General features: G+C 53.1%; 2 protein-coding genes across 18 annotated transcripts in view; both read right to left on the reverse strand.

Moving 5' to 3' along the window:
* The window catches only part of IL17RC (interleukin 17 receptor C), an 11,171-nt gene extending 6,871 nt beyond the window's left edge, over positions 1–4,300 (reverse strand). For 2 of the 9 annotated variants that reach the window (XM_006083857.3, XM_006083855.3), the window contains exons 1-8: positions 3,938–4,296; positions 3,610–3,631; positions 3,261–3,413; positions 2,922–2,996; positions 2,722–2,831; positions 1,792–1,903; positions 1,447–1,491; positions 133–272 (exon numbers count right to left, since the gene is read on the reverse strand). In XM_006083857.3, the coding sequence (XP_006083919.1) occupies positions 133–272; positions 1,447–1,491; positions 1,792–1,903; positions 2,722–2,831; positions 2,922–2,996; positions 3,261–3,413; positions 3,610–3,631; positions 3,938–4,042 (762 nt within the window). In that variant the 5' untranslated portion in view covers positions 4,043–4,296. Of the gene's footprint in view, positions 1–132; positions 273–1,446; positions 1,492–1,791; positions 1,904–2,721; positions 2,832–2,921; positions 2,997–3,260; positions 3,414–3,609; positions 3,638–3,937 lie in introns of those variants that run through there. The other 7 variants (XM_014451341.2, XM_014451339.2, XM_014451338.2 and 4 more) reach the window with 7 other exon arrangements.
* Positions 4,301–5,062: 762 nt separating this feature from the next.
* Positions 5,063–14,571, reverse strand: part of IL17RE (interleukin 17 receptor E) — a 33,403-nt gene continuing 23,894 nt past the window's right edge. For 2 of the 9 annotated variants that reach the window (XM_023749674.1, XM_014451343.2), the window contains exons 4-16: positions 13,734–13,831; positions 13,327–13,486; positions 13,092–13,231; positions 12,004–12,072; positions 11,067–11,133; positions 9,704–9,879; positions 9,571–9,618; positions 9,443–9,488; positions 9,130–9,278; positions 7,375–7,443; positions 6,856–6,907; positions 6,672–6,770; positions 5,063–6,195 (exon numbers count right to left, since the gene is read on the reverse strand). In XM_023749674.1, coding sequence (XP_023605442.1) covers positions 5,639–6,195; positions 6,672–6,770; positions 6,856–6,907; positions 7,375–7,443; positions 9,130–9,278; positions 9,443–9,488; positions 9,571–9,618; positions 9,704–9,879; positions 11,067–11,133; positions 12,004–12,072; positions 13,092–13,231; positions 13,327–13,486; positions 13,734–13,778 — 1,677 coding nt within the window. In that variant the 5' untranslated portion in view covers positions 13,779–13,831 and the 3' untranslated portion in view covers positions 5,063–5,638. The remainder of the gene's footprint in view (positions 6,196–6,671; positions 6,771–6,855; positions 6,908–7,374; positions 7,444–9,129; positions 9,279–9,442; positions 9,489–9,570; positions 9,619–9,703; positions 9,880–11,066; positions 11,134–12,003; positions 12,073–13,091; positions 13,232–13,326; positions 13,487–13,733; positions 13,832–14,571) is intronic. The other 7 variants (XM_023749671.1, XM_023749673.1, XR_002828007.1 and 4 more) reach the window with 7 other exon arrangements.

Raw genomic sequence — 14,571 nt, forward strand, 5'->3', positions numbered from 1 at the left:
CAGCATGCAGCATTTCCCCCACTGATGTCCTGCTTTGGGGGTCAGTGCTGTGGTCCTCTTCGAGGGCTCCCTGGCATCCTTTGCATGGGCATCAGCCTAGAGTGAAAATGGACCTGGGAGGGGGAGTCTCACCAGGTTTCTGTGCCACCAGGGTTTTGTAGGGCCCTGGACCTGGTTCCAGTACAGGGAGAGGCCGAAGTGCTGTTCCTCAGAGACATCCAGCACCAGGTGCACATCCTCACCATCTGCAGACACGTTGAGCCAGGGCAGGGCTTGGGGGGAGCCAAAGAGAAACTTCCTTTACCTCTTCTGCACACCCAAGCCTGAGCCATACCCACCGACTGACCCTTTGGAGTTCCCTTCAAATCCTCTAGACTGGGAGGCTCCTGGAGGACAGAGCCAATGTCCCCATCTCAGACCAGGCAGCTGGGGGCTGAGCTCATGTGGGCCCCAGTATGTGGTCTTGAGATCACCCTTTCCTTGCTTCTCCCTCCCCAGCCAGAAGGATCCTGTAACCACTATAAAATAAATCATTCTCCTGTGCTCAGTACCCTCTGATGCCCCCTCTACCCCCCCTCCCCCACCCTCCGTCATTACTCCCAGAGGAAAAACCTAGTCCTTACAAAGGCTTGCAAGGCCCTACCTATCCAATTTGGCTGCTGTGACCACTCTGAACTCATCTCCCTAGCCCATGCCACAGTTGTGGCCTTGATTCCCAATAGGGGGCGTGCAGGAGGCAGCCAATCAATGTTTCTCATCGATGTTTCTATCTTTCTATCCTTCTCCCTTCCTCTCTCTCTAAAATCAATAAAAACATATTTTTAAAAAAGAAAATACAGCCCTAACCGGTTTGGCTCAGTGGATAGAGCGTCGGCCTGCAGACTGAAGGGTCCCAGGTTAGATTCTGGTTGCGGGCACATCCCCAGTAGGGGGTGTGCAAGAGGCAGCTGATTGATGTTTCTCGCTCATCGCTCATCGATGTTTCTAACTCTCTATCCCTCTCCCTTCCTCTCTGTAAAAAAATCAATAAAATATATTAAAAAATAAAAAGAAAATACAAAACAAAAAAAATCTAAATAGTGCAGGGAAAAAACCATAAGAACCCTGACTTACTTAGCCCCTCATTTTATGGTTTAATATTTTTATTTGATATATTGGGGAGGGTGCACCATAATCTTGGCAATGCTTTGAGCTTCTAGATGTCCCTGATATTTAATAAATATTTTTTACAGAGAGTGAGAGATTCACTCTTATGTTCCCAGTGGCTGGCACAAAGTAGGAGCTGTTGCAGTTCATGTGTGATGAATGAATGAGTGAATGAATGAATGAATGAGCTCTGCACGTTTCTGGAATGTGGCAGCCCAGACCCGAAGCCAACTCCAAGGGTTTCTCACACTCCAGACCCTGGCCCTCCCTCCTCCCAGCCCCACTGGCCCTAGCCCCTACCCCAGCAGCTCTGGATGCTGTCCTGGACTTCGAGCCCCCTGCAATCTGGGGAGAGATCACAGAAAAGCCTCCGGTGGGGCTGGGGACCAAGGAAAGAAGGGGGACAACCCGACTCATGGGGAGCTCTGCAAAGGGCTCCCTGTCCCCTAGATAACCACCCACATCTATGCGGTGCCCAAAGCACTTTCCCCAGGGATGGGAACTGACTGGGAGGATGTGAGCTCACACCACTGCCTGGGAGTAGATAGGACTAGGAAGGGGGTGAAAGCAGGAGGGGAATGGCCAAAGGGGTGGGAGATTAGGGAGGCTAGGATTTGGGTCCCCGGAGGCTCTGTATCCACTTACCAGGCAGCTGCTGTATGAAATTGAGTTCCTTCTGGTACCTGGGCTGAGTGTAGGACCAGATGTGCACCTCAGCTCCTAGAGCAGCCTCGAAGCAGTCAAATGTTACAGAGCCCTGTGAGGAGAGGGGTGGCAGAAGGCTGGTGGTATAGGGCTCAGAATCCATGCCAGGGATGTGGGATCCTCTGTGTGGACCACTCCCTCCCATCCTCCCCCAGTCAATAACTATATTCATACTGTATGGCCCGAAATTCTGCCATTGAAGTTTCTTTAAAGGGCTCCCGATTCTAAAGTACACACCCTCAAAGAGGGGTGGCAGCAGGGCAGAGATAAGGGCTCTAGCTACTAGAGTCCCTGCTCCAACTCCAGTTGTTCTGGATCACATGGCCAAAGCTAAGGTGACTGGACACCCCTCCCCACAGAAGTGGTTCTCACACCCAGTGCCTCATTGGTCCTCACGATTGCCCTGTGAGGTGGGCCAGCAGATGTTCACCCACTCAACAATTTTCCAGATCAGAGGATATTGCCTGGGGGCAGGAGGGGATGTCAAAGGGTTTGAGTGAATTGGCCCAAGCAGAGGGACACTTCCAGGAGTAGCCCCAACACCCTGCAGCTTGGTGTACACACGGGGCAGACACGATATGGATGGAAGTCCAGAGCAGTGGATCCAGCCCACAGATTTTCCCTGGAAAATGAGGGTCATAAAAATATCTAGCTCATGGCATTGTCACCTCACTTAATTCTCACAGCATCCAGATGAAGTAGGACTTTTCTTATCCCCACTTTACAGACAGGAAAATGGGTATAAAGGGCTGAAAGGATTTGCCCACAGCCCTGATCAGAGTCAGGACTTAAAGAGATAATATGTGTGGAAGCACTTTGTAGATTTCATATTCAGAAGGTGGTTATTATTATTATTATTATTTTGCATACCACAGACTGACCAGGCTGCACGAGGGCAGCGGGCACTTGCACCTCCAGCAGGACACAGCGGGCAGTAGGGTAGGCCTGGAAGGAGAGCACGACTTGGGCCTGGAGAGAGGCTGTGAGCAACAAGGCGAGAGTTGGTCAGCCCCAGGGGCCGCAGGCAAGGCCCTGGTAAGGGGCAGTTGGGCCAGCAGGGTGTTCCTCACCATTCTTAGGCTCTTCAAGCTCTGGGTCAGCTGCTCTTCCAAATTGCTCCTCATCTTCAGGCTCTTCCCAGTGGCCTGGAAGGCCCCAAGAACAAGGCCCAGGTCAGGCCTCCTGCTCTGGGCTGGCTTTGGGTTTGGCTTTCTTCCAGAAAGTGCATGCGGGGAAGCAGGGGACAGGCCTGAGGCCTGGGGGTGGGGGTGGGGGATGGGGAGACCAGACCAGCCTGGGGTCCTTTGGCCAGTGACCTCCAGAAGGATGTCCAGTGCTGCCTGGCAGACTGCCTGAGCCTCATGCCCAGCCCAGATACATTCACATGTGCACATGGGTGACATGCTCACCACGCACAGCCAAGTGGACGGCCACGCGCACACAGAGGTTGCAGTCGGTCTCCTGATGACACCTCAGCACCAGCTCTGTCTGTAGGCGTGTGGGCACCAGCACAGGTCCTGGGGCAGGCTCGATACTCCCAGGCAAGCAGAGTACGTCACCATCTGTGCGTGAAGGGCAGGGTGGGAGCTGAAGCTGTTCTATACCCAGAATTTGGTTGCAATTGACACCCCCAGAGGGCCAAGGAGCTTGGGCTTTTCAGGGGCTGAGGGTAGGCCGTGAGGGCATGGGACTGGGACAACTCCCCTCCCTTCCACCAACCTAGAAAGTTATTTTCTCTCTAAAAGTAGGGCTACTCACCCCACAGGTGGCAGGAGAGGCCCTGGGAAGGAGGTAAAGGAGCGTCAGGATTTATGATCTTAAATCTAATCCTCTTTCCCTGCCTGAGATTCCCACCGACCTCTTTCTGGGGCTCCCTATTCCAAGCCTCTCCCAGCAGAAGACAGACCCAGCTCTGGCCCCTTCCCCATTCTCCTCTTACTCCATCAGTACCAGACAGACCAGCTAGGGCAGTTCTGGTGGTGGCGGCGGAGGCAGTGACGGCAGTGACGGGAGCCAGGCTAGGGCCTTGATGGGCCTCAGTCTGAACCCTGAGCCTTCCCCAACCCTCCCAGGGCCCCAGACTCACCAGAGAGCAGTTAGCAGTATCCTGAGGCCCCATAAGCCTCTCCAGAGAGAGGACCATGGGGCTTGGGCCCAGTGCCAAGGACAGCAGGAACCAAGGCACAGGCATCTTCCAGGTGCCAGGTGGCACCCAGGCCCTAGGCCCTGTCCTGCCCCCCCCAAGGGGGGGGCAGACACCTCATCTGTGCTCCCACTCAGTCCCCAGTGGTTGGGCAGGAGGGGCCAGAATCTCTCCCCAGCCTCCCAGGTTCCAGAGCTGGCGAGCTGGCACACTGGTCTCCTCGGAGTCCTGACTTGAAACTTAGTCTCAGCCGAAGTGCTTTCGTTTTTTGACTCCTGGCAGGGAGCTGGCTGTTCCCGCCCCACCCTGTCCCTCCCACTAGGCCTGGGAGCCAGCAGCCTTGGATTGGGGTGGCGGCCTCATCTCCTCTTCCCCTCCTTTTCCTCCTCCCTTCCTCTCTCTCCTCCTCCCCTGCTGACATCTGGCTGGGAGGGCCCCTGGAGAGGGCGTAGCAGACTGGCCTCTTGACTTAGTGAGGAAGCTCTTACTCACCCCAGGAGTCCCTAAGGAGGGCTGTGAGTGCACCCCAGGGCCTGGGCGATCCTAGGGCATTTTTGCTTCCCACCCTGAGTGCCAGTAAGAGGGGATCTTGGTGCCCACTGGATCCCCTCTTACTGGCACTCAGGGTCTCTTCACACAGACTCATTGGGCCTCAGTGACCCTTTGTAGGTTGGGAGCTCTAATGGCAGGGACAGGGGGCACCAGAAAGTGGGCTTTTCACCCCTTCCCAGCTCAAGCGTGATAGTGGTGGGAGAAGGAACCCAGGATCTGGGGCCAGGCAAACAGGGGTCCCATTTGTGCTTTTGCCCTGGGCTGGCTGTGCACTGATGGACACACACCACTTTTTTGAACTGTTTTTTCCTCTTTTCTCATTAAAGAATTATAGTGAGGATCAAGATTTCCAGGTCCTCCTTTGCCTTTCCAGTGACACGGCACGGTGGATGGGGCGTGGGCGTGGACATGGAGGATTTGGGCAACGACGGATGGATTTCAACCCCCAGGCAGGGTGATGCTGACCCTTCCCCTAACTGAGCATCCTAGGCACACCAGAGAAGCACATTGTGTTTCTTCGTTTATCCATCACGTTTGCCTTTATTCATCTTTCTCCATCTTGGTGTCCACTGTCCCACCTTTGTCCTGGCCACCCAGGGCCACAGCCTTTCTCCCTGGGTCCAGTCCTCCCTCCTTTTCCACCTGAGCAAGGCCTGGGGCTGGGAAAGGGGGTTTCTCCTACTTCTCTGGAGTCAACCCCCTTCAGAAAGGCCATAGCTCCTGCCTCCCCCACCCCCGCCTCAACCTCGCGGGCCTTCACTGGAGCATGCGCAGACTCCTCTCTGGAATTTCGGAGAGAGGAAGTGGGAAGGTGCCCCTCCCACATCAGAGTCAGAGGAGCCCCCAAGAAAGAGAGACTCTCTCCCTGGGGGTCCTGAGAGGCAGGGAAGCTTCAGGGGGAAGCCTGGCGAAAGTGTGCAAGGGCCAGGAGCGAGTCCGGTGCTCCGCTCCTGAGCTGGAAGGCAGGGAATAAGGCTTTGGGGAGCAGTCCTCGGAGGCACCCTGAGATTCCAGGGTTGAAGCCTCTTTCTGGGTGCCAGCCAGTGCCCCTACGCCGGTGGCCAAGACATCTGGATTGCTGGGGAGCTCCACTCAGCCTCGGTGGGCAAGTTGGGCGGCCTCGCGTTCCAGCTGGCGACACAGTTCCAGGCGATTCCGCAGCCACGGCCGAGCACCCAGGCGGCCCCAGCCAGTGGCATGGGCGGCGGGGCTGGCGTCCAGCGCCCGCAGCAGGCGAGGCAGGTCGCGCAGCAGGCGGTAGCGCGGCAGGTCGCGCAGTGGCGGGGGGATGTCGCCCTTGGCGCAGAGGCGACTGAAGTAAGCGAGCAGCAGAAGCGGGCGCGGGGCGGCGCGGAGCAGGGCGCGCAGGGGCGCGGTGCGGGTGTCCCGGGCGCAGGCAGGGCTGGAACCCGCGCTGCTCCACAGCAGCAGCACGGTGCCCCGCTCCCGCACCACCTGCGCCCGCGCCGCCCACAGCCACGGCAGCGGGCCCACACGCGCCACGCGTGTCCCCTCCCACAGGTCCACGATCACGTCGCGCTCGCCGCCCAACGTGGCCCGCAGCAGTTCAGCCAGCGCTCCCACCAGGCGCCGCTGCGCCTCTGAGTCCGCCACGTGCAGAAGAAGCACAGGATGCGGTTGGCCGGGGCCTAGGGCGGCAGCAACAGATGAACAGGGTGGGGGTTAAGGGACAGCTCAGCTCTGTCTTCCTTGGCCTCAGGGCTACATCATAGGGTGTACCCCCAGAGCCTTATCTGTGCTGAGGGTGGGTCCCCAAGGCAACTCCTGTCAATAGGGTGCTTTGGGGGCTATTTAGATCAAAGCACCCTGGAAGGGGTGAGGTGCCAGAATTGGCAGGTGCAGCCCAGACTGGATTTCCGCTCCACTTACCAGTAACCCGGAGACTTGGTACACTGAACCACCCGTACGGAGGGACCTTTGCCCTGCCTTAACCATTCCTGCCCACGAAGGGCCCTGAGGCGCACCCCCTTGGGTAGCACACAGCTGGGTGCTGCGGCAGGTACATGGCTCTTGGGGAAGGGAGCCTAGGCAGGGAACAGGTGCCGGCAACTAGCCTAGGAGTTGGGCAGGTCTAAATCCCCAAATGATGCCCAGGTGAGCTTACCTGACAGTGGGCGCTGGAGGATGAGAACTAAAACAACTCCCAATAGAGTGGTGAGGGCCAGCAGTGCCAGGATCAATAGTCCCAGGTGTCTATTAGAGACTGAGTCAAGCAAGGTGAGGCCACACTGGGCTCCTCAGTGCCCAACCTTCCTCTTACTCACCCCACCCCTCCCCAAAGAACTCACCATCTGGACACAAGAGGTGCTTCCAGGCAAACTGGACATCTGACCTCCACACCTGAGGGCACAGAGCCCCCCCACCCTGTGAGCCAGGGTATAGTGCCTCCTCCAGGGGAACTTAAATGAAGCATGGAGATGGTGAAAGGGAGGTCCCCTGGATACGGAATTCATCCAGCACAGAACAGGTCAAGAGTGGCAAACTCAAAGAGTAAACTCAAAGTTGGCCAGGGTGTCCATGGAGACCTGGAGGGCACAGGCCCTGGTGGAAGTAATCAGACACCACTGAGCTCTAGCCTGTTGTCACCAGGCCTGAATGTGGACACAGAGAAATAGGTTTTCTGATTTTTTTTTTCAAGAGAAGCCAGAAATCAGCTTTTTAAGATATGATGTCTCCCAGTATTTAAATGGTGGTAACAAATTCCAATTTCAAACACCATGTTGTCCAAACCAAACATTTTTTGTGGACTGGATTTGGCCCGTCTGCCACCTGTGGAGTAGATATAGAGGGAGGGCAGGATTCCTTACCAGAACACAGGCCCCTGGCCTCAGGAAGGGAATGATGAGCTCTAGTGTCACTGGGCTTGAGCCCTGAGTCTGTTGGAATAAAGAACAAAATGACTGTTCGCACGGAAACAAATCTGGCTCTGAGCCTTTGCCCATGCTGTTCCTCCCCCCGCCCCCAACCCCCTCCTCCCAATCCGCCCAAGGCTTAAGGCCAAGTGCCACCCCTGGCTTCATTCCTAGATCCCGCTGATCATTCCCAGATCAGAACTGCTGCACAGATACACATTAATCAGTCAGTCAGGTACTCGTCAACAGACATCCTGTGGGTGCTGACTCTGTGCCAAGCCCTGAGGAAAGAAGGCAGGCGCAGATCTTCTCTGTCCTCTGGCAGTTCCCAAACAGGGAGGCTAATAATATGCTGCCCTACTCCTGTCCGGCATACCTGAAGGGGTAGCTTATCCATTGGAAAAAATGTAAGTTGTGGAGTCAGAAGACCACAGCTAGCAAAGTCAGGCTTAACTATTGCCTTTGTGGTTCCTAGCTGTGTGGAACCACACATTTGGTTGGAACATTGATCCCTGAGCCTCAGTTTTTTCATTTGTCTGTGAAGGCTAATAATCCTTGGCTTACTGCATTATTGAGCATCACATGGAAATATGCATGGGAACACCCTTTATAATATACAGTGCAGTGTGAATTCATTTAGTAGTAGTAGCTATTATTACACCTGGGACTCCTAGGGCCGAGACTCGGTTATATACTTTTCTTGTATCTTCCAGGGCCTAAGACAGGGTAGGCACAGAATAGGCACTCAATACAAACATGCTGAATTGGACAGAATTGATTGTCATCTGTCTACAGGCAGGATGTGGCTCTGCCCTATGTTCTGGGTGCCGGGTAGGGAGCTGATCAGAATCTCCATACTTTGGGAATACCCTCCCCCCTGCTCTCCCTACCCCACCCTGTCCTAGATCATCCCATTGTCTAGTCAGCTGTGAGCAAGTGCTGATGCAGGGGCTCTTAAATCATGGCTGAACTCAGTGAAGGCGGTCTTTTCCCAGCTCACAGAAACAAATGAATCCATGGATTTCATTCTCAATGTTAGGTTTTCCCACATGACTTTGCCTTACAACTTAATCACGGCTTGGTCTTAAATCTTGAGCATTTGCTACCACCTGCCTGCTTGGGAACCCTCAGAGAATACAAAACAAATAGCTGCCAAGTGAGTATTTAAGAAAGAACTTGAAAGAGCTACTCATGCTTAGTCAGCTTGGGGCTGTGGTTTTGAAGATATATTTGATTATGGTTTTTATATCAGATACACAGAAGAAAGTCTACTAGTCAATTGATCTTAGTTCACATAATAGAGTTAAGTCTGTCAGTAGTTTACAATCTTCCAGGGCCTCTGTCTCCCAAGATAGTGAGAGACTACTTCTGCCAGGTGCCTGGTGGAGGAAGGCAGGAGCACAGTGGTAGAGGACAGCTGAGTTCGAGAGGGCATCAGTATAACCTGGGGCAGCAGTTTGAGTCAGCCAGAGGAGAGCTGGGTATGAGGAGGCCAATCCTTTGCCCCTGTTTATCCCTGTAAATTCAGAAACTGAAAGGATTAGAAACTGCCCCATGGAAACCCCGCTGACGGGCAGAAGGAGCCAGCTGCACAAAGCCTGATCAAGTAAATAAATAACTAGATGTTGTAAGTCAGGAATTGGCTTGCCTCCACCTGCTGTGCTCTGAGCAACAGGACCTGGCGGGGGCCAAGGGCTGGCGAGGGCATACCTGGCTGATGCTGTACACAGGGGGCAGCAGGCTGTCCCGCCCCATGTCCGGGTGGCTCCAGGCAGCACTGAAGGTGGCACGCGTCCTTGTGGAGAAGTGAAGGATCAGCTGCTGGGCCTGGGTGTCCATGCTCACATTCCAGGATGGGGCTGCCGATGGGGCTGCCGGGGAGTGGGGAAAAGGGTGTCATGTGAGAAATCCTGTTGGCAGGAGCTGGGCTAGTAAACAGAGAAGTCAAGACAGGGCTAGAGTTTGGCTTGGCCACATTTGGGTGAGGGTGAAATGGTGGGAGGGGTTCCACTTATTGGCTCACCAGTCTGATGGGGACATTCAATGTGGCTGCTGTTTCCAAAAGAGAACTAAGAAATACAAGAATGGCGGGTCAGAAAGTGCCAGGCACCATCCATACCCCTACCCATCCCCTCTCACTCACGTTTGTACCTTGAAACAGAGCTGGGGGTGCAAGTCCACCTTCTCCAAAACATACCACTGTGGTGGGAGAAGGGGGTTAGCCCGGGAGCAGGGCCCTGGGCCCCAGCCCTGCCCACCCAGGTCCTGGGGAGGCCTATCTCACCCCCTCTGACTCTCGAGCTGTGGCATTGGGGAGGTCTTCACAGAGGGTGTTCCCGCCCTGCCTCTGGCAGAGGGAGGCTTCCAGCTTCAGTGGGCAGCGGAGTGTTGGGGCCATGACCATCTGACTGTGCTGGCTGTAGTCGGTAAAGTTCACTGACTTCCAAAAGTCCGAGCCATCTGGGCAGACAGCAGGGCAGAGAGTGAGGCCTGGGGAGGCTTGAAACCTGCTTTGGCCTCGTTTGGCCACCCCCATCCCCAGGGCATCAGGAGATGATATTTGTAAAGGTGTTCAGCACAGTTCCTGCTCTGTCTAGGAGCCCCAAAGATGAGCACGCCTTTTCCAGCCCCTTGTTATTACCTTTCCTATTTACTCCTTCTTGCACCTCCATTCTGGCTAGCTCTTTGCTACTCCCCAAACTCCAAATCTTTTTATTTTTGCTAAGGTTCCTCTCAAAACCAGGAATGCCTTCCCCTCCCTTCTCTCCTTTCTAAGTCCTGCTCATTTTCTGGTGCAGCTCAGGTGTCACCTCCTCTGAGAGACCGTCTCTTGCTGGTGACAGCCTTCACTGGCTTCTCCCTTTCCGGAGTTCATGTCCCAAAGGCATGAACCTTACGTGTAACCCTGCCCTGGACTGCAGGCTGCTTTGTGCTGTTCGTTTGTTATGTTTGAGCATCCTGTCTCTTCAGCTTGGAGACAACCAAGTGTGGACAGCACCTTAGATGTCACCAACCACTTTCACTTATCATAGTGAAGTCAAGCCTCATAAACAGTTGGAAAGTAAGACAGGGCAAGTATAGTTATTTTACAGATGAGGAAACTGAGTCTCAGAGAAGAATAAGTGGCAGAGCTGGGATGCGAGTGAGCCCAGCTCTTCTGGTCCATCCTCCATATACCAACTCCTGTGTGCCTAGTACAACCTCCCACAGTGCCTACTACAATGTTCCACGCTCTGATTTATTGGCAGGCTGAGCAGTGGACATAGTACCCTTTTCTCCCACTGACTCCAGGGAAAATGCCTGCATGCCTTCTAGGGGCTTTCTCCAACACAGTTGGGAAGTGTGTGCGTGTATGCGTGAAAGAGAGACAGAGAGAGGCTGTGCGTGCACAAGAATGCATATGAGTAGCTGAACCGGTTTGGCTCAGTGGATAGAGCGTCAGCCTGCAGACTGAAGGGTCCCGGGTTCGATTCCGGTCGGGGGCATGTACCTGGGTTGCGGGCACGTCCCCAGTGGGGGGCGTGCAGGAGGCAGCTGATCGATCTCTCTCATCGATGTTTCTAGCTCTCTGTCCCTCTCCCTTCTTCTCTGTAAAAAATCAATAAAATATTTAAAAAAAAAAAAGAATGCATATGAGTAGCACTCACAGGCTTCAGGCCAGCTCTGGAAGGGACATTTTTTGCGCCTCACTGTATCCTCTTGCAGGTAGGATGCCTGGGGGGACAAGCAGAGAAGGTCAGACCTGAAACTCATTCTGGCTTGCCCTTGCTCTTGCCCTACTGCAAGCTGCCTGAGCTGGCAGGGCACTGAGGAGGGGAAGCAGTGCAGGGTGTAGGCAAGGGTAAGTGGTGCCTGACGCTGGGGGAGGAACTCCAGAGTATAGGAGTGAGATCAGCTAATGAGGGGCTGAGTCCTTTTGCCCCCGGAGAGGAGAACCTATCCCCAGAAAGAGGCAGATTGTGATGTCCACATCTCTGTCTACACCCCCACTCTCAGTGCTTCCCAAGGTGCCTAGTGCCCTGTATGGGTCCCTCCATCTGGGTTACCCAAAAGCCCAATGGTTGTCCACCCTGGCAAATGCTCAGTGCTCCAAGTCTCTGCCTTTAGTTTCCTCCTGGATGACAAGGCCCCTGCCTTTTCTGTCTAATCCAAAGAAGTCTTAATGTTAGGCACTTCAGAATTATGGAGAGGAGGACTGCCATGAAGGGCTAGTGGGGACAAGACTTTTGAGGCCATAAGGAATCTTGCAATGGCCACGTGCCCCCACCATGACTGATCAGCACACACAGTGAAGGGAGCTGCCTATTCCGCCTCAGGGGGCTGAATCCAGGTCTGGACCAAGGAAAGCTGGGTTTGGGTGGAGCTGAGTTTGGAATCACCCCCAAGAATCTCGTGTTCAGCAGGACACTTCCATCTCTGACCCAGTGTGTGGCTCACAGTCAAGCTGGCACCTGTCTTCCTAAACACCTTGTTAACACCCATTCCTTTACAAACCCGACTTACTGGAGATAGGTTTGACCAACTGCACTATCTGGGGACCTAGGAGTGGGGCCATGGACAACCCCCACCTTTTTCTTTACTCACCTCTATGCACAGACAGGGCAGAAGGAATTCATAAGGCAGGTCTACAGTGTGGCCCCTAGACACGGTTTTCTGTTGACGAAGCAGGAAAGGGAGAGAAAGATGCCTGAGAAAGAGTACAGGCACCCTGGGCGAGGGTAGGAGGAAGCTGGGACCTTATTTTTTTTCTTATGTGAAACTTAATTTTTTCATCGACAAATTTCCTCCCAAGGGGTCTCTGTTCTGTACTCTGACCATTTTCTCTAGGTGTCTCAATATAGGGCGGGTAAAAGTAGGTTTACAGATATTTGTATGGGAAATAATACAATAATTAATAAATAATAATACAAGAATAAGCTCTGTGTTTCACATATTCACTACAGTAAACCTACTTTTGCGCCACCCTGTATATGGAGTCGGGGGAGGGAGGACACAGGGAAAGGGATATACCTTTAATGAGCCCCGCTGGATGCCATGTAGGGTGCGAGGTGCTAAAGCAATAACTCAAGGAAATGCTAGCACTGCAGTGATCTTGGGAGGTGCATCACCACTTTATAGTAAGGAGGGCTGAGGGCCTCAGCGGTGCAGCATCAGTCTCTGCAAATGGTACCAACTGTACACAAGGGCCTCAGTGACAACTGGAGGTTGAGATGGTGTGTCAACACCTGCGCTGGGAAAATGAGGGTCATCTCATTTTCTGAGGAAGGCCACAAAGGGAGGGAAATGGAAGGGAACCAGGACAGATGAGACCACTTTGTTATTTTCTCGGGGAAAACAACTTCTCGAAGGAACTGAAAAGGTTTCTAAATATAATCTGAATCTCACTGAGGCTCCTCTCATGTGGGTAAATACCATGTTCATTTCTCTGCTAGTCATTCCCAGTTGCACCAGGTCTCTGCATGCCCTTTCCTTTCCTCTCCTCCCACGTGACAAGGCGCCTGCATTTTCTGTCTAGTCCAAAGAAATCTTAATGCTAGGCACTTCGGACTTGTGGGTTTTGGAGAATTGTCTTCCCTCCCTGGACCTCAGGCTCCCTGTATGTACAATGGGTGGGCTGTTTTTGCTCCAGCACTGTGTGATCTGGCTTTTTACAGGAAAATGACACTCCATACCTGGACATCAAAGGGACTGCTCAGCTCTTCGCACTCTAGTGCCCACTGGTGACAAAGTCGCACGCTGACCTCAGGGTCTGAGGGAATGCTCACTCGAATAGCCCGTGCCTCAGGCAGCAAGTCAAAGGAGAACTCAGGCCCTGGGGAGAAGGGGGACTTGGTGGCCTTGTCTCTTGGCTTTAGCGAAGGCACCACTACTTGACTGTGCCTATCTCCAGTCACACCCCATGTCTACCTTTATGCCTTTGTGAGTCCTGTCTCGGGAGACCTTCCACTGCCTCTGGATCTGAAGGTTGGGTCCTTTTGAAGCGCAGCCCATTTTGGGAGATGTCTGGGGAGGGGGCGGAGATTTGATGGTCCTTCTCAGACAGGCAACAGTGAGTCAGAAGCTTCCTCTGTAGGCAGAGAGCAAGGTTGGCCTTAAGCCAGGAATCAGGATCTCTGGCTTCTATTTCTCCCTCTGGAACCTGGGGTACCACAGGTAAGTTGCTCAACATTTAGGCCTCAGTTTCCCTAACTGTGTAATGGAAGAATAGTCTACTTCATCTCCATACTTTCCATCTCTCACAGGGCTGGAGAACAAAATGAGAGGCCAGAAAGGAAAGGGGCACAGGGCAGGGCTGGAACTGGCAGGGAGAGTACCTGAGCAGATGCTGGCATCCTGTGTCTCCTACAGAACTGGAACATGTAAGACTTTTTGGATTTCTGCACCAGGCGGTGGAACCAGCTCCGTTGAAGGTCTGCACAGGAAAGGGCACATTTAACATCTAACCCTTTTCTGCCCCTTCCCTACCTGGAGATGATGGCCCAGTGTTGGAGAGTTAGTCATTTTAGATCAGGGAGGGTAATGACAAAAAGCCTCTTTAGTCCTGAAAGTTATGCTACAATAAAAAATGGATTAAATTCTTGGCCTGGTCAGGAAGCTCAGTTGGTTAGAGCATTGTACCTACACACTAAGGTTGCGGGTTCGATCTCCGGTTAAGGCACATACAAGAAGCAACCAATGAATACATAAATAAGTAGAACACAAATCAATGTTTCTCTCTTTCTCTCTCTCACTCTTTCATTCTCTCTCTCCCGTCCTCTCTTTCTAAAATCAGTAAATAAAAAATTTTAATGATTTATTTCTTAAGTAGAGAAAAAGAGAACATCTTAAAGATGTTCACTGTAGCCCAGCCGGCATGGCTCAGCAGTTGAGCATTTGACCTATGAATCAGGAGGTCATGGTTCGATTCCTGGTCAGGGCACATGCCTGGGTTGCAGGCTCAATTCCCAGTGTGGGGTGTGCAGGAGGCAGCCAATCAATGATTCTCTCTCATCATTGATGTTTCTTTCTCTCTCTCCCTCTCCCTTCCTCTCTAAAATCAATTAAAAAAAATTTTTTTAAAGATGTTCATTGTAGTATTATTTATAACAGTGAAAAATTACAAACTGCCCATTCTTAAGCAGAGTATGGGCATTTAGTATATATCAAGTATTG

Source organism: Myotis lucifugus, unplaced genomic scaffold, assembly GCF_000147115.1.
Source record: "Myotis lucifugus unplaced genomic scaffold, Myoluc2.0 scaffold_8, whole genome shotgun sequence".
NCBI classification, from domain to species: Eukaryota; Metazoa; Chordata; class Mammalia; order Chiroptera; family Vespertilionidae; genus Myotis; species Myotis lucifugus.